Raw genomic sequence first — 25,024 nt, forward strand, 5'->3', positions numbered from 1 at the left:
GTGTTATAAGTATGTATGCGAAACACTCCTCATTATTAAATATGGTCCCATATATCCCACCCCTTGGGTATTTTCCACATGTAAATCAATGTATAACAGTTTTACATCCTTCCACACCTCGTCTTATTTATCTAAAGTTCTATCTCTTGACCCACTTTCTCTGTCTGATTTACCTGTCCAGGAAATCTCATTCTGCTATGTTAGGGCTGAAAAATATAAAAAATGTCCAGGCTTATAAAAACAACTATATGTTGGACTAACAGAATAACACCAAACTTCCTTTTGAAAGTACAGGCATGAGCATCAAAGTTTCCTTTCCAAGAGTTTAAACGCATAGATACTTGTCAAAGTCCTCCATATCTGGTGATGGACAGCGGAGTCTTAGACATCCGGTTACCAGATCGCAGCTGCAGCATAACACTTGAAACACTGTAGAACTGAAAGAACTGTAGAATACAAAGTCCATATCCTTCGGACTATTGCAGCTCACAAGTCACAAACGTGCAGGCACATAACCACATAGTAGCTGGAACTTCTACAGACAGTTCAGGCACATGACCATCAGAGCAGATAAAACAGTTCAAGTACTTCACCATCAGATTCAGATACTTAACCATGATAGCGGATGGAACAGTTCAGGTACTCGACCCTCAGAACAGGTGGAACTTGCACCAACAGTTCAGCTGCTGATCATTGGTAAAGACTTTATAGACCATTGCTGCTGTCAAAAGTGTTTGTCTCCTTTCTCCAATATGCTTCTAGTTGACATCCTGACAGGTGTGTTACCAAATATGTCAGTCCAACATTCCTTAATTAACAACAATGCCCATATAGCCCATTATAGATTTCTGAACAGGCAAATTGATAATCATTAGTGATCTGTCTTAACACTGAAAAACTCAGCTTTCTACACGAAAGGTGAAATATTATTACAGGTATATTACTCATCCCCCACCTGAACTATACACTACTCTGTCTCAAATTATAGGCCCAACTTTAAACTACTTAATGTGTGTTTCCTCTATGCACTTTGATCTCCTTCCACACTCTAAAGACATTCTGGCAGGCTAACTGGCTCTTGTCTACACTGATCCCAATATGTGCATATAATATGCCCATGCATATGTGTCACTGTATTCTACATGCCAGTCCCACCCCAAGCAATCAAGGAGAATTGAGGAAAACAAAACCTAAGAACCTATTTTATAACTCTTTTTCCTTTACCAAGAAAATGTTATGAAAACTCAACCAGGTGTATAGAACAGGGTGGTCAAAGAATAACACTAGAACACCTCATGTTGATAGACTTAAAAATTGTGTTCAGTGCAATAATATTAACCTAAATGTACAGTTATAAGTAGACATAAGTACTTTTTTTTCCTTGAAAAACAAAATGATTACTTTAAATTTAAACTGTCAATCATGCAGGAAAATGTACTTTATGTAAAACCCCAAACACACACCCACAGTGGTAATGCCTTACAGTTCCACCAAAATAATTATGTCAGAATATACAGAAGTAGATGCTGCCATAATGTAGCTTACATATACACAGAAAATAACAATATGTAAATGTTTGGGTATTCTTACACCCTTCAAACCATTCCAAGTATTATATAATTCCAGATATCAAAACAATCTTGCTGTCAATATTCAAACATTATTTGTTCTATATCATTTTATATTCAACTCAATCAGAGGAAACCCTTATAAATCTATTATGCAGCATCGAGAGTATTAGCTGCTCTGGTTTACAATCAGTTCCAATGAAAACTTTCAGTACGTTTGCATATTGCATACAAATAACAACAAAAACAACATACATTATTTAGTTTGACTGTAATCTTCATCTTTAGTTCTTGGACATCAAACCATATCAGACAGGTGGGTTGATGCTGTTTAATATTGTCTAGGAACTAAACAAAATAAAAAGGTATTTAGTGTGATATTTTTACCGTTCCTTCCTAGAAAGTAACAAATAGTTAGCAACAAACACATTTAACCAACACTTTCCACAAACAACAAAACATATGGCCATTGTTTCTGTTATTCATGAGTGCACTTTTATTACCCTTACTAATTGAGCTCATATTACTTAATTAATTATCACCACGTGGATTTTCATTAAAGGACGTCCATTCAAAGTTGTCATTAACCATGGTTGAAATAATTCACAAGAACATTATATGGTGTTCATTACATTTGTGCACAAACATTATACATCACCAAACTCATATTGATGTTTCTATTGCAACCTCTTGTTCAATACCATACAGATCTATGAAACTTCTAGGAATAGATCTGGTTCCTTCTGTATTAACGAAAAACTTAAATAAAAAACATTAGTGTTGTATCCTAGAACATGACACTTTATTACATTCACCAATAGAATTATAATAATCATGACTGCTATTCAGGATTTTGAAGGGTGTTAACATCAATCAGCCATTTACTTTCTTTGTTTCAAATAATCCTAGATTTAAAAAACTAACAATTTCAACTAGGATGTTTTTTTTTTCAACATAATTAAGCATTTCTTAAAATGTTCAGCACTGTCCCATCTTTCACAGGCACAAGCTTTTTTACAGGGGGGGGGGGGTTTGAGGGGGAATATCTGCAACAAACTCTGTCCCCCTCTCTTAGGGATCGTCTCATTCAAGCAGACTCTCACAAATACAGTCTAAAGCTGCAGTTCCTTTCACAACATGCTGGACTATTGTCCATTGTCTGGGGGGGGGGAGCTGAAAGCTGCAGCCATTCCTGTATGTTTAACTGATCTTTTTAGTTAAACACACAAAAACTCAGTTAAACATCAGTAGCCAAATGCATTTTTACATATCATCCATACAAGCAACTTTTCCTCCCCAATAGCTAGCTAAACAACCAACAAACGAGCTCAACATTTAAACTCAACACATATATTACTGCAGTAATCACAATCTAAGCATCAATACAGGTCATATTTTTCCTTTTCCTACCTGTTTTCTGCTCATCGTTTTCAAACCTCAAAGAACAATTATGTGAGCACCAGCGAAAGGGCCACTTGTCCACCTAACGCGGTCATCAGCTCATCTGTTCTATATCTCAAAAAATCTAAAGCTTGCCGAGGGCCTCGCTAAGCACACAATGAGTGGAAACACTCAACCATCTACCCCCTTTTTGTCTCAATGCCTGCAAAAATATCCATCCTAATATAGATGCAGCTTTCTGTTCCGATTTTAAATATCGAAACAAATCAAGAATCAGGAGACAGTGGCGGGGGTCTTCCACTTTAAATGCATCCTGATACTTGATCAATTCACGAGCCAGAGTAGACCAGCGTCTAGAATCTGCCCACTCTGAGATGGGGCTCTTTCGACTGTCTCCCCCCTTCGCTTCTTTTATCCAGTTAAACATATCTGCCACTAACTGCCACCAAAGCAAACCTAGCAACAAACCTCCCATCACAGTGCACACTAATAATACAGTTTCCCACTTGTCAAAAAACATTACAATTCACAACAGTATTACTAGGATTAATCACTGCACTTCAAACCAGCACTGAAAGGGTTAAATATCCTGCTCACAGCGCCATTATGTAACAAGGGGTTAAATTCTGTGTTACATTTATTCATAGATTCATTTATATATTTACCCTTTTAGATATGTGGTCAGTAAATGCAATGATTAAAACACACAAAACAAAGAATGTAATAAAAGAGATTTACTTAGCTTCGATTAAAGATGTATTACAGATGTTACAATACAGGATAAATTCAGCATTCAATCCAGGGAACCCCTCAACTTCTGAATTTTCAGATAGTTCTGGAAGCCGACAGTCTGTTCAAGATCCAGGACCTCTTACGTCCCTTAACGAGGTTCGCTGCCCTGCTCCATTGTCTCACCTTATAAAGGCCAGATGAAAGGCGCGAAAAGCTGGTTTTATCTGGTCCTAACAATAGGCTAGCCAGAGAATGGTTCAGAGACAATGACCCTCTGTGAATGACCATCTGTTAGCTCAGAAACATACATTTTACATATATAGAAATATATATATATATCTATATATAGATATAGATATATATATATATATATCTATATCTATATATATATAGATATAGATATATATATATATAATCACCTTAAAACTATTACTAAGTTTCTTGTAATTCAATAACTAAAGTTACACCCATACTACAGATTCGAATTTGTTTTCGAATTCGATTCGAATTTGTTTTCGAATTCGATTCGAATTCGTTCGCTTTTTTTCAGATTTGTTTAAATTCATCACTTTTGTAATTCGGAAATTCGGATGCATCTGAATTTCCGAATAATGAAAAATTCATCCGAATTTCGATTCGGAATGAAACGTAATGCACATGTCTACACCCCAAGCTATTTGCTGAGAGGCATGTCGAGTCCATGGAATATTTGATATTGTGACACAAGTTGCGGGAAAGAGACAATTTTTTTTTTTTTGCACAAAGTTGTCACTAAATGATATATTGCTCAAACATGGCATGGGAATATGTGAAATTACACCCCAAAATACATTCTGTTGCTTCTCCTGAGTACGGGGATACCACATATGTGAGACTTTTTGGGAGCCTAGCCACGTACGGGACCCCGATAACCAAGCACTACCTTCAGGCTTTCTAAGGGCGTAAATTTTTGATTTCACTCTTCACTGCCTATCACAGTTTTGGAGGCCATGGAATGCCCAGGTGGCACAAAACCCCCCAAATGACCCCATTTTGGAAAGTAGACACCCCAAGCTATTTGCTGAGAGGTATAGTGAGCATTTTGCAGACCTCACTTTTTGTCACAAAGTTTTGAAAATTGAAAAAAGAAAAAAACATTTTTTTTCTTGTCTTTCTTCATTTTCAAAAACAAATGAGAGCTGCAAAATACTCACCATGCCTCTCAGCAAATAGCTTGGGGTATCTACTTTCCAAAATGGGGTCATTTGGGGGGGGTTTGTGCCACCTGGGCATTCCATGGCCTCCAAAACTGTGATAGGCAGTGAAGAGTGAAATCAAAAATTTACACTCTTAGAAATCCTGAAGGAGGTGATTGGTTTTCGGGGCCCCGTACACGGCTAGGCTCCCAAAAAGTCCCACACATGTGGTATCCCCATACTCATGAGAAGCAGCTAAATGTATTTTGGGGTGCAATTCCACATATGCCCATGGCCTGTGTGAGCAATATATCATTTAGTGACAACTTTGTGCAAAAAAAAAAAAAAAAAAAAATTGTCACTTTCCCGCAACTTGTGTCAAAATATAAAATATTCCATGGACTCAGCATGCCTCTCAGCAAATAGCTTGGGGTGTCTACTTTCCAAAATGGGGTCATTTGGGGGGGTTTTGTGCCATCTGGGCATTTTATGGCTTTCAAAACTGTGATAGGTAGTGAGGAGTAAAATCAAAAATTTACGCCCTTAGAAATCCTGAAGGCGGTGATTGGTATTCGGGGCCCCGTACGCGGCTAGGCTCCCAAAAAGTCCCACACATGTGGTATCCCCATACTCAGAAGAAGCAGCTGAATGTATTTTGGGGTGCAATTCCACATATGCCCATGGCCTGTGTGAGCAATATATCATTTAGTGACAACTTTTTGTAATTTTTTTTTTTTTGTCATTATTCAATCACTTGGGACAAAAAAAATTAATATTCAATGGGCTCTACATGCCTCTCAGCAATTTCCTTGGGGTGTCTACTTTGCAAAATGGGGTCATTTGGGGGGGGGGGTTGTACTGCCCTGCCATTTTAGCACCTCAAGAAATGACATAGGCAGTCATAAACTAAAAGCTGTGTAAATTCCAGAAAATGTACCCTAGTTTGTAGACGCTATAACTTTTGCGCAAACCAATAAATATACACTTATTGACATTTTTTTACCAAAGACATGTGGCCGAATACATTTTGGCCTAAATGTATGACTAAAATTGAGTTTATTGGATTTTTTTTATAACAAAAAGTAGAAAATATCATTTTTTTTCAAAATTTACGGTCTTTTTCCGCTTATAGCGCAAAAAATAAAAACCGCAGAGGTGATCAAATACCATCAAAAGAAAGCTCTATTTGTGGGAAGAAAAGGACGCAAATTTCGTTTGGGTACAGCATTGCATGACCGCGCAATTAGCAATTGTAAAAAGTGCTCTGGTCAGGAAGGGGGTAAATCCTTCCGGGGCTGAAGTGGTTAACATCAGTATCAATATTCAACTCATAAGGTGAATAAGTTCTCAATCTATGGATCCAGGACATTTCTAATTTGGATATTTCCCTTACCAGTGAGCTCCCCCTCCAGTGAGGGTTGAACTTATCTATACCCAAAAAAGATTGTTTTGGATTGCTTTTTTATTATCACGTAATTCACCACAATTATGCGCTGATTCCCTAAGAGGATCTTTCTGTATACGTTTATTTTTCATTAAAACTTTTTACACGATGTGTTGTGGATTAAATATCCCCGCATGCAGTAAGGGAACTATTTTCCCATATCCAATATGGCGCTTGAGTACTCGTGACTCAGAACAAGGCTTGGTCCCGTATATATGGTGGTGAGTAACTTCGCTGCCTGTTCCCCATTGACAACGTCTACTGATGACGAAACGCGTCTGGAGAAGGCACGTTAGTGACGTCACCACATGAGCAGAGTAGGAGGATGGGCTCCGTTTCTTATGTATGCCGGCCGGCTCTTTACATGCGATATTTTCGCCTCTTAATTGTAAGTGCAATACTTTTTTATATTAAAACCTGTTTGGAATTTACTACACTATGGTCAGTCTTTCTCTCTTCTGGGCTATGTGCTAATGTGGATGCTGGACGTGAGTCTAAGAGGACGATATTTCACCATCTGAAAGCGGCTCCCATTGTGGCCATCAGCAAGCTTAAAGGCCTAGGCTGGGCTAAAGCCACCAGCCACTTGTTTACTTCCCTAATCTCCCTCTGGCTCGATGCTCACAGAACGATGTGGCTCGATTCCTGAGAATACTACCTTGGAGGTCTTTTTGCTCAATTTAGCTCCTAAGTCCATAAAATCGTTCTTTATGACACTCCATCTGCCTCTGACTTTGTCATTGGTGCCAACGTGAACCATGACAGCTGGGCCTTCCCCAGCCCCTCCCAGTAATCTGTCCACCAGATCCGTGATGTGCCGAACAAGAGCGCCCGGTAGACAGCATACTGTTCGGTGCTTCAGGTCTTTGTTACAGATTGCCCTCTCTGTCCTTCTAAGAATTGAGTCCCTCCCTTTCTTGCTGACGAAGACGAAGGAGGGCCCCAGCAGCCAAAGACACTCTGCTGGGCTCATCAAAAGTTTTCCGGAATGCATCCAAAAGTGCTGGAGGTCGGAGGTGATAGAATCGTGTGATTCCCAGAGTGGGGAGGCCCAAGCTAGTGCATCACCGGAGAGGAGAGAAATGATATACGACTTTGGTGCGATCAGTTGGAAAGTTGGAAAATGGTGGCTGGAACGTTCAAAGTGGATGGAACACTGATTAATGAAGCCCTGACAAGCCTTAGGGTTGCCAGAAAAATGAGGTGACTACGGCAGATGCAGGCAGGGATTGCCAGATGTAGCTGGTAACATGGGAGCAGCTGAAGCAGAAGCAGGAACGGGAGTTGCAGACGATCCAGATGAGAGGCAAGATCCTGAAGAACCAGCAATATTTGCTCTTGATTGGCTTGCTGGGAGTTAAGTCTCTGAACTAGATGTTGCATTTGATCCTCGGTCAGTGGTCGTTTCTCGGAGGTGCTCATGGCTTGAGCAAACTGTCACGGTACTACTTACAGTGAGCCCACAGGCGAGCAGGTGACACGGGATCCCCACAGGGCGTGGAGTCTAAGGGCCAGCCGGTATTCTGCCAGGAACTCCCTCACGAGGGTTTGGGCTTAGCTGCGTGCTGACCCCAGGTCACGACCCCCGGGTTCACCCTGCTCGCTAGGGAAGTGCCAAAAGACACTGTCAGACAAGGATGGATGGATGAAGCAAAAAGAGAGCCAGATAACGAGCCAAGGTCAGGGCGGGCTGCAGACAACGTAATCAGAACAAGCCGAATCGGTACACAAGAGATCAGTTCACAAGAGGTCAGGTTTAAGGCAGGTTACACGAAGGGAGCTCAGAAACAAATGTTGCTCAAGCAACCAGTAGCTGGTTTGAAAGGGATTTAAATAGGGAAGCACATGAGGGGCTGGACAGGAAGTAGCAGGAAGGAGTCATATATTAGGCAACAGGTGTGGCCAGCGACACCCATTGCTGCAGAGTGCACAGAGCTGAACACAAACTAGTAGAACAACAGGTGCCAGCCGGCCTACAGCAGTAAAGGTGAGACACAGATCAGCTCCGCAGCTGATCTGTGACAAGTACATAATTAGTCTAAAATTTGTGAAAAAGTATCACACATGTGGTATCCCCATACTCAAGAGGACTAGCAGAATATGTTTTTGGGTTTAATTCTAAATAGGCCCACAATATGTGATAGAAATATCTTATAAATTTATAACTTTTGTATAAACAATACATTTTACTCATGCCTCTCGGTAAATATGTCAGAGGGTCTGCTTTGCAAAATATGGCCATTTTGTGGGTGTTTTCCCTGTCCTAGCACCTCAAGGCCTCAAGAATTGTGATAAGTGGTCAGGAAATCAGAAGTGAAATGCATGCCCTTAAATGCTTGAGAGGTGCTCCTTGGATTTTGGGTCCCTCTGTGCATTTAGGCAGCAAAAAAGTCTTACATAGTATCCCCTCTACTTGGGAGAAGTAAAAAGAATATGTATATGGGTGTGATTGTATGTATGCCTATGCTGTGTGTGAGAAATAATTTGTTAAAATGACAACTTTGTGAAAAAATAATTTTTTACATTAGTTTGAAAACAGTGTGTCAAACAAATACAATTTCAAAAACTCAGCATGCTTCTTACCTTAGAGTGTCTACTTTTTAAAAAGGAATCATTGGGGGTGTTTGTACTGTCCTGGCATTTTAGGGTCTCAAGAAATGAGATGGGCAGTCAGAACATTAGGTTTGGTAAATTTCAAATATACATTGTATATACCATAGTTTGTAGACTTTCACTAACTTTCACGCAGTCTAAATAATATACATGTATTTTCTTTTTACCAAACAAATGTAGCAGAATACACTATGAGCTAAATTTGTGAAGAGAGATTATTTATTTGCAAAACTGTGTAACAGAAACTAAAGGAAACTTTTTTTTAATGTGTTATCTTTTTTTATTTCTTATAGTAAAAAATGTATTAAAAAACCTGTGGTGATAGTGAATTAGGGATGAGCCAAACACCCCCGGTTCGGTTCGCATCAGAACATTCGAACGGACCGAAAGTTTGTGTGAACTTTCGAACCCCGTTAAAGTCTATGGGACTCGAATGTGAGAAATCAAAAGTGCGAATTTTAAAGGCCAATATGCAAGTTATTGTCCTAAAAAGGGTTTGGGGACCTGCCACAGGGGACATGCATCAATGCAAAAAAAAGTTTTCATAATGGCCGTTTTTTCGGGAGCAGTGATTTTAATGATGCTTAAAGTGAAAAAATAAAAGTGAAATATTCCTTTTAATGTCATGCCTGAGGGTGTCTATAGTATGCCTGTAAAGTGGCGCGTGTTTCCCGTGTTTAGAACAGTCCCTGCTCAAAATGACATTTCTAAAGGAAAAAAAGTCATTTAAAACTGCTTGCGGCCTTAATGTCATATCTGGTCCCAGCCATATGGATGAAAATAATTGAGAAACCCCCCCCCCCGTCCATTACCAGCCCCTTTGGGTCTTGTATGGATATTAGGGGGAACCCCACACCCAAATAAAAAAAAGGAAAGGCGTTGGGCCCCCAGGCCCTACATACTCTGAACAGCAGTATACAGGCGGTGCAAACAAGACAGGGACTGTAGGTTTAGTCTTAAGTAGAATCTGTTTGTAATTTTGAACTGGTACATTCTTTACGTGTAGCTCCAGCCAAAACATCTATTTTTACGCTTTTTGGAAAACATAGGGAAGGATTATCACCCCTGTAACATTTGTTTTGCTGTCTGTGTACCTGTTCAGAAGATTTCACCTCGCTTTCTGTCCCAATGACAATTGGATTTTGAAAATTTGGGGTTTTTAGTGAAACAAGGAACTCTTACAGGAGAGTATTTCCCTTCCTAGGGGTAGATTTCCTTTCACTTCCTGTTGTCTCCTTCCATTTGCAAGTAGAAGTCGTTGGTAAGTTGGATGTTTGAAAGTAGGGGCCTGCCCTATATACTCTGCAGAAATTTGGGCCTTAGGTGTTGGTGTTGCCACAACACTGTAAGCCCTCACAGTTACTCTTGGTGGGCGCAGGAACGGGCCCTGCTGTTAAATATTAGATCAAGTATAGTAATTACATGCCCCTGTTGAACAGGGTCAGAAAAATTGGGCCTTTGGTGGTGGACGGTGTGGTGGTGTTGCCACAACACTGTTATGCCCTGTACACACGATCGGACATTGATCGGACATTCTGACAACAAAATCCATGGATTTTTTCCGACGGACGTTGGCTCAAACTTGTCTTGCATACACATGGTCACAAAAGTTGTCGGAAAATTCGAACGTTCTGAACGCGGTGATGTAAAACACGTATGTCAGGACTATAAATGGGTCAGTAGCCAATAGCTTTCGTCTCTTATTTTATTCTGAGCATGCGTGGCACTTTGTGCGTCGGATTTGTGTACACACAATTGGAATTTAACCAATCGGATTTTGTTGTTGGAAAATTTTATAGCCTGCTCTCAAACTTTGTGTGTCGGAAATTCCGATGGAAAAAGTCAGATGGAGCCCACACACGATCGGAATTTCTGACAACACAATCCGATCGCACTTTTTCCGTCTGAAAATCCGACCGTGTGTACAGGGCATAAGGCCTCACAGAACGGGCCCTGCTGTTAAATATTAGATCAAGAAAAGTAATTACATGCCCCTGTTGAACAGGGTCAGAAAAATTGTGCCTTTGGTGGTGGATGGGGTGGTGGTGTTGCCACAACACTGTAAAGCCTCACAGTTACTCTTGGTGGGCGCAGGAATGGGCCCTGCTGTGAAATATTAGATCAAGAATTGTAATTACATGCCCCTGTTAAACAGGGGCAGAAAAATTGGGCCTTGGGCACTGGTGCTGGTGCCACAACACTGCAACCCCTCACAGATACTCTAGTTGGAGTGCAGGAATGAGCCCTGCTGCAAAGTATTGCATCAAAAATTGTAATTACACTCTCCTTTTAAATAGGGGCAGAAAAATTGGGCCTTAGCCACTGGTGGCGGTGCCCAGAACCAAAAATGTTCTTACAAGCTATCAGCATGAACATTGAGGAGGAAGAGGATTGTCACTAAGCATAACAGGATAGTCATTCAGCATCAGCATAGGCAGTGTTGAAGGGATCTCACATTAAAAAAAAAATTATTCGGTTACATCAGCATCAGGTGCTTGGTAGCTGGTGATCCAAGACTGATTCATTTTTATGAAGGTCAGCCGATCGACCAATTTGGTGGACAGGCGTACCCTGTGATCGGTTACAAAGCCTCCAGCAGCACTGAATGTGCGTTCCGAAAGAACTCTGGATGCAGGACAGGCCAGTAGCTCAATTGCATACTGTGCAAGCTCTGGCCAGTGATCCATCCTCAAGACCCAGGAACCCAGAGGATTTTCGGTGGGAAAGGTGTCCAAGTCTGATCTTGCTCCTAGGTATTCCTACACCATGTGAATCAGACGCTGGCGATGGCTGCTGGAACCGATCATACCTTGGGGCTGCGGACTAAAAAGTTGTCTGAACGCATCGGTCAGACGGCCACCTTCTCCACCGCTCCTTCTGTGGCTGATTGAAGCTTCAGCAACACGTTGTCCAGGAGGACCAGGAAATTGTAACCTCCCAGGATCTGGAAAAACAAATTGCACAAATCTTTCTGCAAGGCCTCCCGAAGATGTTTCATCCTCTGCTCCCTCTGCGATGGCAAGATAAGGTCCGCAACCTTACCCTTGTAACGTGGATCAAGGAGGGTTGCCAGCCAGTAATGATCCCTCTCCTTGATACCACGAATACAAGGCTCCTTCCGCAGGCTTTGCATGTCAAGGGAGGCCATGCAGCATAGGTTTGCTGAGGCATTCGGTCCAGAGTCCTCTGGGTCACTAAGGAGGACATGATCCGCAGCCACCTCCTCCCAGCCACATACAAGTCCATGGGTTTCTTCGGACTTTAAATGATCCCTTGAAGACTGCTGCTGATGCTGAGTGCTAGGTCCCACCTCCATGCTGACACAGTCCTCCTCCTCCTCTTCCTGTGTGATCAGCGGGCACGCAGGAACACTGTCTTGATAAAGGGGGCCTTGAGAGGTAAGGAAGTCCTCTTCCTGCCTCTGTTCTGCCTCAAGTGCCCCGTCTATTATTCCATGCAGCGTGTGCTCCAACAGGTGGACAAGAGGGACAGTGTCACTGATGCATGCACTGTCAATGCTCACCATCCTCGTGGCCTCCTCAAATGGTGATAGGACAGTGCATGCATCCCTGATCATGGCCCACTGGCGTGGGGAAAAAAACAAGTTCCCTTGATCCTGTCTTGGTGCCAAAGTCGCACAGGTACTCATTGATGGCCCTCTGCTATGTGAGGAGCCGCTGTAGCATGGCCAACGTTGAGTTCCACCTGGTGGGCATGTCACAGATGAGGCAGTTTTTGGGCAGGTTAAATTCCTTTTGGAGGTCAGCCAGCCAAGCACTGGCATTATATGACCGGCGGAAATGCACACACACTTTCCTGGCCTGCCTCAGGACATCCTGTAAGCCCGGGTACCTGCCCAAGAACCGCTACACCACCAAGTTAAGAACGTGAGCCAAACAGGGCACATGGGTCAATTGTCCCTGTCGGAGGGCAGAGAGGAGGTTGGTGCCATTGTCGCAAACCACCATTGCTGGCTTAAGCTGGCATGGCATCAACCAACTCTGAGCCTGCCCCTGCAGAGCTGACAGATCTCTGCCCCAGTGTGGCTCCTTTCCCCCAAGCACACCAGCTCAAGCACCGCATGGCATCTTTTTGCCTGCGTGCTTGCATAGCCCCTTGAACGCTTACGGAGCACCGCTGGTTCCGAGGACAAATCAGCACAGGAAGAGGCCATGGAGGAAGAAGAAGAGGAGGGGGTGGAGGAGAGAGGTGTGGCAGAATCACCACTAGTAGAATTTTGGAGGGGTGGTGGTGGAACAACCTCCAACACTACTGCACCCTGTCCTGCATCCTTCCCAGCTGCCAGCAGAGTCACCCAGTGCGCGGTGAAGGATAGGTAACGTCCCTGTCCATGCCTGCTGGACCATGAGTCAGCAGTAATATGCACCTTACCACTGACCGCCCTGTCCAGCGAGGCATGGACATTGCCTTCCACATGCCGGTTAAGTGCTGGAATCGCCTTCTGTGAAAAAAAGTGGCGTTTGGGAACCTGCCACTGAGGTACCGCACATTCCACAAACTCACAAGAGGGGGCAGAGTCTACCAACTGAAAAGGCAGCAGTTGAAGTGCTAGCAATTCAGCCAAGCTAGCATTCAACCGCTGGGCATGTGGATGGCTGGGAGCGAACTTCTTTTGCCGGTGGAGCAACTGGGGTAGGGAAATCTGCCTGCTAGAATCGGACGTTGGTGTAATGATAGCAGATTGCCCGCAAGTACTTGGCAGTGGCTCACCTAATTCTACACCTTCATTCCTCTCAGTGCTGAGAGGACTGAAGGTATAGTGGGGTTGGAGATCCCAATTGATGAGGAGGAGCAAGGAGAGGTCCGCCTTGTTCTTTGGTGTGGGTCTTTTAGGTAGTGTTGCCAACGGGCTGCATGGGAGCTCGACATATGTCTGATTAAGCATGTGGTGCCCAAGCGCTTGCTGTCTAGTCCACGCTTGTTACGGTTCAGACATATGTTGCAAATAGCAACGGTGCGATCTGCTGCACACGTCTCAAAAAAGGCCCACACCAAAGAACTTTTGGAATAACGCGCGGAGTCACCAGCACCCTGCACTTGCGGAGTTCTGCGGTGTGATGCAGTCGGTTGGCTGCCCTTAAGCTGGCCCCTGGAGGGCATCCTGCCTCGTTGGAGATGTGCCTCCTCCTCCTCCTCCTCCGCCTCCTCCTTCTCTCTCCTATCAGGCACCCACGTAGAGTCAGTGAGCTCATCATCCCCTCCCTCCTCGTCACTGGAGCAAACCTGGCAGTATACTGCAGCTGGGGGAACATGACTGCCAGTTTGTTGTCCTTCTTGGGCAACCCCTCTCTCTGGGCTCACGTTACTGCCTTCTTCAAGCTGGGTACCATCATTGGAGCCTTCAAAACGCTGCGTATCCTCCTGCAGCATGTACCCGACACTGTGGTCGAACAGTTTGGGGGACTCCATCTGTGGGGCTAGGGAAGGAATAACTGATGATGACCTCAAGTCCAAGGAATAGGCTGCTTTGGCACCTGCATTGGCAGCCAAGGTATCCTGGGTGGCAGAGGTTGAGGAGGATGAGGACGGCTTGGTCATCCACTCTACCAACTTTTTGGAATGTTGTGGATTAACACGGCCAGCTGCTGAGAAAAAGGACAAGCATGCCCCACAGCCACGTGCTGATGAGGATGCACCGTGTCTACGACCAGCACTGTTGCCTCTAGACACAGAGCCTGCTTGCCCTCTTTTATTGGCCTGTGACTGTCTGCCTCTCCTTGTTGGCCTTCCAGACATACTGTCTTTGATGTATTGGAATAGGTACACAAGGAATGGCCTGCAGTGAGATGTAGCTGCACAAAGATGTGATGTATATGTATACTGATTATACTGCAGCTAGCTGAATCGCTTGCCTGTAGTATTACTAGAAAGAGAACACCAGCAATTGTCTGCAGTTATCTTTAGTTGCACACTGCGCACAGGATACAGTACACTGACTGAAAATACTGCAGCTGCCTGCCTGAGGTATTATTAGAAAGAGAACACCAGCAATTGTCTGCAGTTAGCTTTAGTTGCACACTGTGCACAGGATACAGTACACTGACTGAAAATACTGCAGCTGCCTGCCTGTAAGTATATTAGGAAGAGAATAACAGGAACAGATCTAGATAAATGTATGGCCTCTGTGGTAAAGTACTGAGGTAAACAAAAATACTTGTACCATCATCCAGGAATCAATAATTAGCAAGATTGGGAGCCTGATCCCCAGTCAGGCGACCAAGAAAGTAGGGGCGTATTGGACTATTGCGGTACGGTACACATAACAATATAAAGAATATACCAATAATATAAAAAGTATAATCGATTTTATTGATGCACAAACCAATTCATGGTAATACATTACAGCGTAGTAAAAAATGAATAAAAATCAAGAACATTGGGGTCATGATTTTACAGTAAGAAGTACAATAAGATTTAACGGAAAAAAATATATAGAAATAAATATAAATATATAGAAAAAAGTACAATAAGATTTAACGGAAAAAAATATATAGAAATAATAATAAGACTGTGTTACAGCATCAAGGTTAAACCATATAATAAGAATTGCTGGGGGAAGGGAAAATTATATTTATCCATACCATCCTCGTCATCTTTGCAGCTCCCCCGGGTCGCCGTGGGAGATTACCCTTGGTGGAGGAGCCCTGCGCTTGGGGTCTGCTGGGACATGGGTAAACAGATTTGTCCCTTCCCCCAGCAAATCTTATTATATGGTTTAACCTTGATGCTGTAACACAGTCTTATTATTATTTCTATATATTTTTTTCCGTTAAATCTTATTGTACTTTTTCCCAATTGTTAGGTTTAGACTGTTTAGTCAGAATTTACCATCTTCAGATCCCCTCCTGACGAAGCGGTTATGTCCGCGAAACTAGTCGAGGAATTCGATATCTGAGATGATCTGTCTTACTGTAAAATCATGACCCCAATGTTCTTGATTTTTATTCATTTTTTACTACGCTGTAATGTATTACCATGAATTGGTTTGTGCATCAATAAAATCGATTATACTTTTTATATTATTGGTATATTCTTTATATTGTTATGTGTACCGTACCGCAATAGTCCAATACGCCCCTACTTTCTTGGTCGCCTGACTGGGGATCAGGAACAGATCTAGCTAAACTGAATACAGTGTGTATATATATATATATATATATATATATATATATATATATAACACCTGGGATGCATATATATATACACAATACACTGACTGAAAATACTGCAGCTGCCTGCCTAAGGAATTATTAGAAAGAGAACACCAGCAATTCTCTTCAGTTAGCTTTAGTTGCACAGGATGTGTGCAACAGGATTTAGTTGCACACACTGTGCACAGGATACAGTACACTGACTGTAAATACTGCAGCTGCCTGCCTGTAAGTATATTAGGAAGAGAATAACAGGAATGGATCTAGCTAAACTGAATACAGTGTGTGTGTATGTATATATATATATATATATATATATATATATATATATATATATATATATATACACAACACCTGGGATGCATATATATACACAATACACTGACTGCAGCTAACTGACTCACTAAATGACACTGTCTCTCTCTCTCTCAACACCGGAACAAACTACACAGGGCCGACGTGCAGGCGGCCTTACATAGTGTGGGGAGTGTACTAAATCCCCCGAGGCATAATTGGCCAAAGCCACCCTGCCTTTGGCCAATTATGGCTCTCCGTTCTTACCGCGCTGTGATTGGCAAAAGCATGCGGGTCATAGTGCATGCTTGGCCAATCATCAGCCAGCAATGCACTGCGATGCCGCAGTGAATTATGGGCCGTGACGCACCACTGGAATTTGGTGCGAACGGCCCATAATGTTCGTAATTCGACGAACGGTCGAACGGCCGATGTTTGAGTCGAACTTACGTTTGACTCCAACTCGAAGCTCATCCCTATAGTGAATAAATACCACCAAAAGAAAGATTTATCTGACTAAAAAAATGATATAAAATTAATTTAGTTGCACTGTTGCATAGCTGAGTAATTGTCCAACAAAGTATCAGAGTGCTGAACTGAAAAAATTACCTAAACAGGAGGGGGGGGGGTTAAAATTCTGGATTTCAAGTGGTTAAAAAAAAAAGTAACTGTATTTTTATTTATTTCTAGGTAGTTGCAAAATTCCACCAAGATTGGAACATATGGAGTTGTTAGGGGCCTCGGTACAAGAATCATTTCCCATGGGACATGTAGTACATTATACTTGCCGCCCTGGATATTCACGCTATGGGGCGACTATTAAAATGATCTGCTCAGAAGGCACATGGCTACAAGTGTCAAGAGGGGAATGCAAAAGTAAGTATAATGAGTTGTTTTTGGTATAACAATAGATGTTCAAAATTGCTTTTAATCTTATCCCAATTTATTACATACAAAGAATACACATAAATAAGGTTACTAAGTATACACAAAATATATATTTTTTGTCCATTTAGCCTAATATTCCATTCTATTGAGATGCAACACTTTTGCATGCATAATTCAAAGAAACTGAATTAAGGCTCTTTTATGCTTGTTAATATACTGTATATGTGCTTAGGTGGTGGTTTGTATATTATTTTAAAATGTAGAAGATTATGTTTAATAAATATGCATATTAGTAAATTAGTAGGTTAGTAAGTCTTATTTAGTTTTGTGTTGTTTGTAAACTTTATTTTATACAGCTCCAATAATTCTTAATTTTCTATTCCTAAATTCATTCCAGCCTTTCTACTGAGAATAAGACATCCTTGCAATAATATCATTCACAAAAATCACCTTGTCACCACATTTGATTTCCATAACAAAGACAAGATTTGAAAAGGCACACAATAAACTGTCAGCGAACCCAATTGAAGATTTTTAAGCTTTGGGAAGATGCTTTGTTTTTAGTTTATCCTCCAGAAAATATGCACTTAAGATCTCTGCAGCAAGAGCTGTATTTCTAGCTGGGAAATCCCATCACTGGTTTCTCTGCCTACATACATATTCCTTTTGGGGGGAAAAATATTTTTTTAGAGCTTATTACAATTATTGAAATTACTTTGTCAAAGAATACATTTTTTTCAACCGTTGATCATAGATATACTGTATGTGCCCTTTACGAAATCTTTCTAAACAGCCATATTTAATTTGAAGATACTGTAAAGATATGGAGAAGGTGATGGTGAGAGGCTCTGGACTGATGGAGCTGATCTTGGGGTACATGTCCCTGTTTGACACTTTAAGGACCAAAGGCTACTTTAAGAAGGAGGGGAAAGTTTGTGAGCTCTCCTTGTAATCAAATAAAATAAAATTAGAGAAAATAGGTTGAAAACACAGTCCATTGCAGGTAGAGAGGGTCCAAGGGAGGAAAAGGCAAGTGTATTGAAATATGTAACTGTATCGCTTTCCTCTAAAGAAGCTGCTGATGTTTTGGTTTCCGTAATCCTGGTGTTAACGACCCACTAGACAGTACCATACTCTCTGACACACCAAGGTTGAAAAAAGGGTTGCCTATTGCCTAGCAGAGTAAGACAGAAACAACAATACCAATAAATAGTAAAAAACAGAGATGATAAGCAGTGTACACAATAACACAACCTGCAAACAAGATCATTACAGAATCATGCATGATAAGTACCCAACAACCTGGTTTAAGGGAAATGTTTAGACCTCCTGTGCCCTAACTTAGGAGGCTGTCCTAAATATGGAAGCTACACATAGATGTCAGTGGTAAATAGCTGTTGGCAGCCTGCATTGGGGCCCATAGTCTACATTAAAGCACTCCAAACAAAGATTTGTAATCATAATAAGGAAAGAAATAACCTGTAGAACAAATCATTATCCCTCCCCAGGCACTATTTTTCTGGGATTTTTAGTTCCACATAGTCTTTTCTGATCCTAGGCTGCCACTAGGGTACTGCTCACCCCATGAGTCCCTGCAGCTCCCTGCTTTAACACTTTAACTGATAATGCTGGGCAGGAATTCAGCCTCTGCGACAGTGAATAACCAAGTCATTATCTTGTCTGCCAGTGGCGTAGCGTGGGTTGTCAGCGCCCGAGTCAGGGTAAGTAATTTTCGCCCCCTAACCTGCAGACTTTTAGCACTCCCTGAGTCCCTTCCACTAGTACAGTAGTACTGACCAGCCTGATTCCTACACTGACCACTACACTAACCTACCTGATTCCTAGACTGACCTACCTAACCACTACACTAACCTACCTGATTCCTATACTGGCCACTACACTGACATACCTGATTCCTACACTTACCACTGCACTGACTTACCTGTCCACTACACTGACATACCGGATTCCTACACTGACCACTACACTAACCTACCTGTCCACTACAATGACCTACCTGTGCACTACAATGACCACTACACTACACTGACCACTACACTACACTACCCACTACACTAAACTACAATGACCACTACACTACACTGACCACTACACTACACACTACAGGACACTACCCACTACACTGGCCACTACACTACACACTACAGGACACTACCCACTACACTGACCACTACACTACACTGACCACTATACTGCACTAGGGATGAGCCGAACACCCCCCCTGTTCGGTTCGCACCAGGACATGCGAACAGGCAAAAAATTAGTTCGAACACACGAACACCGTTAAAGTCTATGGGACACGAACATAAAAAAATCAAAAGTGCTAATTTTAAAGGCTTATATGCATGGTTTTGTCTTAAAAAGTGTTTGGGGACCCGGGTCCTGTCCCAGGGGACATGTATCAATGCAAAAAAAGTTTTGAAAACATCCATTTTTTTCAGGAGCAGTGATTTTAATAATGCTTAAAGCGGAACAATAAAAGTGTAATATTCCTTTAAATTTCATACCTGGGGGGTGTCTATATTATGCCTGTAAAGGGGCACATGTTTCCCGTGTTTAGAACAGTCTGACAGCAAAATGACATTTCTAAAGGGAAAAAAAGTAATTTAAAAGTGCTAGAGCTAGTGCCGGCTATAATGAATTGTCTGGGAAAAAAAGTCATTTAAAAGTGCCAGAGCTAGTGTCGGCTATAATGAATTGTCGGAAAAAAAAGTAATTTAAAAGTGCTAGAGCTAGTGCTGGCTATAATGAATTGTCGGTCCGGCAATACACATAAAAGTTCATTGATAAAAACAGCATGGAATTTCCCCACAGGGGAACCCCGAACCAAAATTTAAAAAAAAAATGCGTGGGGGTCCCCCTAAATTCCATATTCAGGTCTGGAATGGATATTAAGAGGAACCCCGGCCAAATTTTTTTTAAAAAATGGCGTCGGGGTGTAACGATATCACGTACTGGACATGAAACGCTGTAGCTAGCTGCTATGATGTTTGGAATGCAGCCATGACAGCTTGGCTAACCGTGTACATTACAGAGAAATCTGAACTCCCTCCTCCCTTGTCTTAAGAATTCAAAGCTTTTTAAGTTCAACAGAAAAGGTTATCTCAACAGAGAAAACAGAACCAGGCTAGGTCACTAAAAAACAGCTTGTTGAAAGGGCAGACAGTTCAGGCCTGTCGTAAAACTGTCACCCTCTCCATTCAGAGACCCAACAGGTCCCGGTTGTAAAATGTTTGAATACACATCAAGCTTAAAACAGTGGAATAAGTATGAAATGTCAGCATGTTTCATAACTTCCGACTTAGTAATAGCACAGCCATAATATGGACATATTTTGTTTCCTCAGATAATTTGTAATGTTTCAAGTCCAGACACCCCTATGTCAGGTCATATGGGAAACCACTGGTACCCCTTTTTCCTCCTAAGTAGGCTATACATTATAGATATGGCATGTTTAGATTTGTTTTGAAGGAAATCTCACGTTGAATAATAATATGAATATTTGCAGTCTGTAAACACTATAGATGCAGATATATCAATATGTATCACAAAATCTACCTGGGACATGGTCATGAGTGTAGACACCTCCCAGCAACCAACCCCTAAACAAGATGACCAGATGATTGGTTACTGGTCACTAGGGATGAGCTTCGAGTTCGAGTCGAACTCATGTTCGACTCGAACATCGGCTGTTCGCCAGTTCGCCAAACAGCGAACAATTTGGGGTGTTCACGGCAAATTCGAATGCCGCGGAACACCCTTTAAAAGTCTATGGGAGAAATCAAAAGTGCTAATTTAAAAGGCTTATATGCATGGTATTGTCATAAAAAGTGTTTGGGGACCTGGGTCCTGCCCCGGGGGACATGGATCAATGCAAAAAAAGTTTTCAAAATGGCCGTTTTTTCGGGAGCAGCGATTTTAATAATGCTTAAAGTGAAACAATAAAAGTGTAATATCCCTTTAAATTTCATACCTGGGAGGTGTCTATAGTATGCCTATAAAGGGGCGCATGTTTCCCGTGTTTAGAACAGTCTGACAGCAAAATGACATTTCAAACGAAAAAAAGTAATGTAAAACTACTCGCGGCTATTAATGAATTGCCAATACACATAAAAGTTCATTGATAAAAATGGCATGGGAATTCCCCACAGGGGAACCCCGAACCAAAATTTAAGAAAAAATGACGTGGGGGGTCCCCCTAAATTCCATACCAGGCCCTTCAGGTCTGGTATGCATTTTAAGGGGAACCCTGTGCCAAAATAAAAAAAAAACGGCGTGGGGTCCCCCCAAAAATCCATACCAGACCCTTATCCGAGCACACAACCTGGCAGGCCGCAGGAAAAGAGGGGGGGACGAGAGAGCGCCCCCCCTCCTGAACCGTACCAGGCCACATGCCCTCAACATTGGGAGGGTGCTTTGGAGTAGCCCCCCAAAACAACTTGTCCCCATGTTGATGGGGACAAGGGCCTCATCCCACAACCCTTGCCCGGTGGTTGTGGGGGTCTGCGGGTGGGGGGCTTATCGGAATCTGGAAGCCCCCTTTAACAAGGGGACCCCCAGATCCCGGCCCTCCCCCCCGTGTGAAATGGTAAGGGGGTACTACCCCTACCATTTCACAAAAAAACTGTCAAATATGTTAAAAATGACAAGAGACAGTTTTTGACAATTCCTTTATTTAAATGCTTCTTCTTTCTTCTATCTTCTATCTTCTTTCTTCTATCTTCTATCTTCCCTCAGTTTCTTCCTCCATCTTCTTCTGGTTCTTCTGGTTCTTCCTCCGGTGTTCTCGCCCGGCATCTCATCCGTGGCGTCTTCTTATCTTCTTCTCCTCGGGCTGCTCCGCATCCATGATGGCATGGACGGAGGCTCCCGCTGTGTGATGCTTCTCTCTTCATCTTTTTCTTCATCTTTTCCTCTTCATCTTCTTCTCTTCATCTTCTTGTCTTCATCTTCTTGTCTTCATCTTCTTGTCTTCATCTTCTTGACTTCATCTTCTTTTCAGCCCGCTCCGCATCCATGATGGCATGGAGGGAGGCTCCCGCTGTGTGACGCTTCTCCTCTTCTGACAGTTCTTAAATAACGGGGGGCGGGGCCCCCGGTGACCCCGCCCCCTCTGATGCACGGGGACTTCCCTGTGGCATTCCCCGTGATGTCAGACGGGGCGGTGTCACCCGTTCTGTAACCCCGCCCCATCTGACGTCATGAGGAATGCCACAGGGAAGTCCCCGTCAAGTCCCCGTGTGTCAGAGGGGGCGGGGTCACCGGATGGCCATCATGGATGCGGAGCGGCCCAAAGAGAAGAAGATAAGAAGACAAGAAGATGAAGAGAAGAAGATGAAGAGGAAAAGATTAAGAAAAAGATGAAGAGAGAAGCGTCACACAGCGGGAGCCTCCCTCCATGCCATCATGGATGCGGAGCGGGCCAAGGAGAAGAAGATAAGAAGACGATGCGGAGGAGATGCCGGACGAGAACACCGGAGGAAGAACCAGAAGAACCAGAAGAAGAAGAAGATGGAGGAATAAACCGAAGGAAGATAGAAGATAGAAGAAAGAAGAAGCATTTAAATAAAGGAATTGTCAAAAACTGTCTCTTGTCATTTTTAACATTTTTGACAGTTTTTTTGTGAAATGGTAGGGGTACTTTTGTACCCCCTTACCATTCCACACAGGGGGGAGGGCCGGGATCTGGGGGTCCCCTTGTTAAAGGGGGCTTCCAGATTCCAATAAGCCCCCCGCCCGCAGACCCCACAATCACCGCGCAAGGGTTGTGGGGATGAGGCCCTTGTCCCCATCAACATGGGGACAAGGAGTTTTGGGGGGCTACTCCAAAGCACCCTCCCAATGTTGAGGGCATGTGGCCTGGTACGGTTCAGGAGGGGGGGCGCTCTCTCGTCCCCCCCTCTTTTCCTGTGGCCTGCCAGGGTGCCTGCTCAGATAAGGGTCTGGTATGGATTTTTGGGGGGGCCCCACGCCGTTTTTTTTTTAAATATTGGCGCGGGGTTCCCCTTAAAATCCATACCAGACCTGAAGGGTCTGGTATAGATTTTAAGGGGGGACCCCACGCCATTTTTTAAAAATAATTTTGGCCGGGGTTCCCCTTAATATCCATATCAGACCTGAAGGGCCTGGTATGAAATTTAGGGGGACCCCCCACGTCATTTTTTTTTTAAATTTTGGTTCGGGGTTCCCCTGTGGGGAATTCCCATGCCGTTTTTATCAATGAACTTTTATGTGTATTGTCGGACCGGCAATTCATTAATAGCCGCGAGTAGTTTTAAATGACTTTTTTTTCTTTGAAATGTCATTTTGCTGTCAGACTGTTCTAAACACGGGAAACATGCGCCCCTTTACAGGCATACTATAGACACCCCCCAGGTATGAAATTTAAAGGGATATTACACTTTTATTGTTTCACTTTAAGCATTACATAGTTACATAGTAGGTGAGGTTGAAAAAAGACACAAGTCCATCAAGTCCAACCTATGTGTGTGATTATGTGTCAGTATTGCAATGTATATCCCTGTATGTTGTGGTCAATCAGGTGCTTATCTAATAGTTTCTTGAAGCTATCAATGCTCCCCACTGAGACCACCGCCTGTGGAAGGGAATTCCACATCCTTGCCGCTCTTACAGTAAAGAACCCTCTACGTAGTTTAAGGTTATACCTCTTTTCTTCTAATTTTAATGAGTGGCCACGAGTCTTGTTAAACTCTCTTCTGCGAAAAAGTTTTATCCCTATTGTGGGGTCACCAGTCCGGTATTTGTAAATTGAAATCATATTCCCTCTCAAGCGTCTCTTCTCCAGAGACAATAAGTTCAGTGCTTGCAACCTTTCCTCATAACTAAGATCCTCCAGACCCTTTATTAGCTTTGTTGCCCTTCTTTGTACTCGCTCCATTTCCAGTACATCCTTCCTGAGGACTGGTGCCCAGAACTGGACAGCATACTCCAGGTGCGGCCGGACCAGAGTCTTGTAGAGTGGGAGAATTATCGTTTTATCTCTGGAGTTGATCCCCCTTTTAATGCATGCCAATATTCTGTTTGCTTTGTTAGCAGCAGCTTGGCATTGCCTGCCATTGCTGAGCCTATCATCTACTAGGACCCCCAGGTCCTTTTCCATCCTAGATTCCCCCAGAGGTTCTCCCTCCATTGTATAGATTGCATTCATATTTTTGCCACCCAAATGCATTATTTTACATTTTTCTACATTGAACCTCATTTGCCATGTAGTCGCCCACCCCATTAATTTGTTCAGGTCTTTTTGCAAGATTTCCACATCCTGCGGAGAAGTTATTGCCCTGCTTAGCTTAGTATCGTCTGCAAATACAGAGATTGAACTGTTTATCCCATCCTCCAGATCGTTTATGAACAAATTAAATAGGATTGGTCCCAGCACAGAACCCTGGGGAACCCCACTACCCACCCCTAAACCATTCCGAGTACTCCCCATTTATCACCACCCTCTGAACTCGCCCTTGTAGCCAGTTTTCAATCCATGTACTCACCCTATGGTCCATGCCAACGGACCTTATTTTGTACAGTAAACGTTTATGGGGAACTGTGTCAAATGCTTTTGCAAAATCCAGATACACCACGTCTACGGGCCTTCCTTTATCTAGATGGCAACTCACCTCCTCATAGAAGGTTAATAGAGGTTAATAGATTGGTTTGGCAAGAACGATTCTTCATGAATCCATGCTGATTACTGCTAATGAT

The 25,024-nt window shown here is 42.8% G+C and overlaps 1 protein-coding gene across 7 annotated transcripts in view; it reads left to right on the top strand.

The window, feature by feature from the left end:
- Window positions 1-25,024, top strand: part of LOC141103387 (complement factor H-related protein 1-like) — a 553,742-nt gene that overhangs the window by 176,988 nt on the left and 351,730 nt on the right. For all 7 annotated transcript variants that reach the window (XM_073592914.1, XM_073592913.1, XM_073592912.1 and 4 more), the window contains exon 2: window positions 17,090-17,275. In XM_073592914.1, coding sequence (XP_073449015.1) covers window positions 17,090-17,275 — 186 coding nt within the window. The remainder of the gene's footprint in view (window positions 1-17,089; window positions 17,276-25,024) is intronic.

The sequence above is a fragment of the Aquarana catesbeiana genome, linkage group LG07, assembly GCF_042186555.1.
Source record: "Aquarana catesbeiana isolate 2022-GZ linkage group LG07, ASM4218655v1, whole genome shotgun sequence".
NCBI classification, from domain to species: Eukaryota; Metazoa; Chordata; class Amphibia; order Anura; family Ranidae; genus Aquarana; species Aquarana catesbeiana.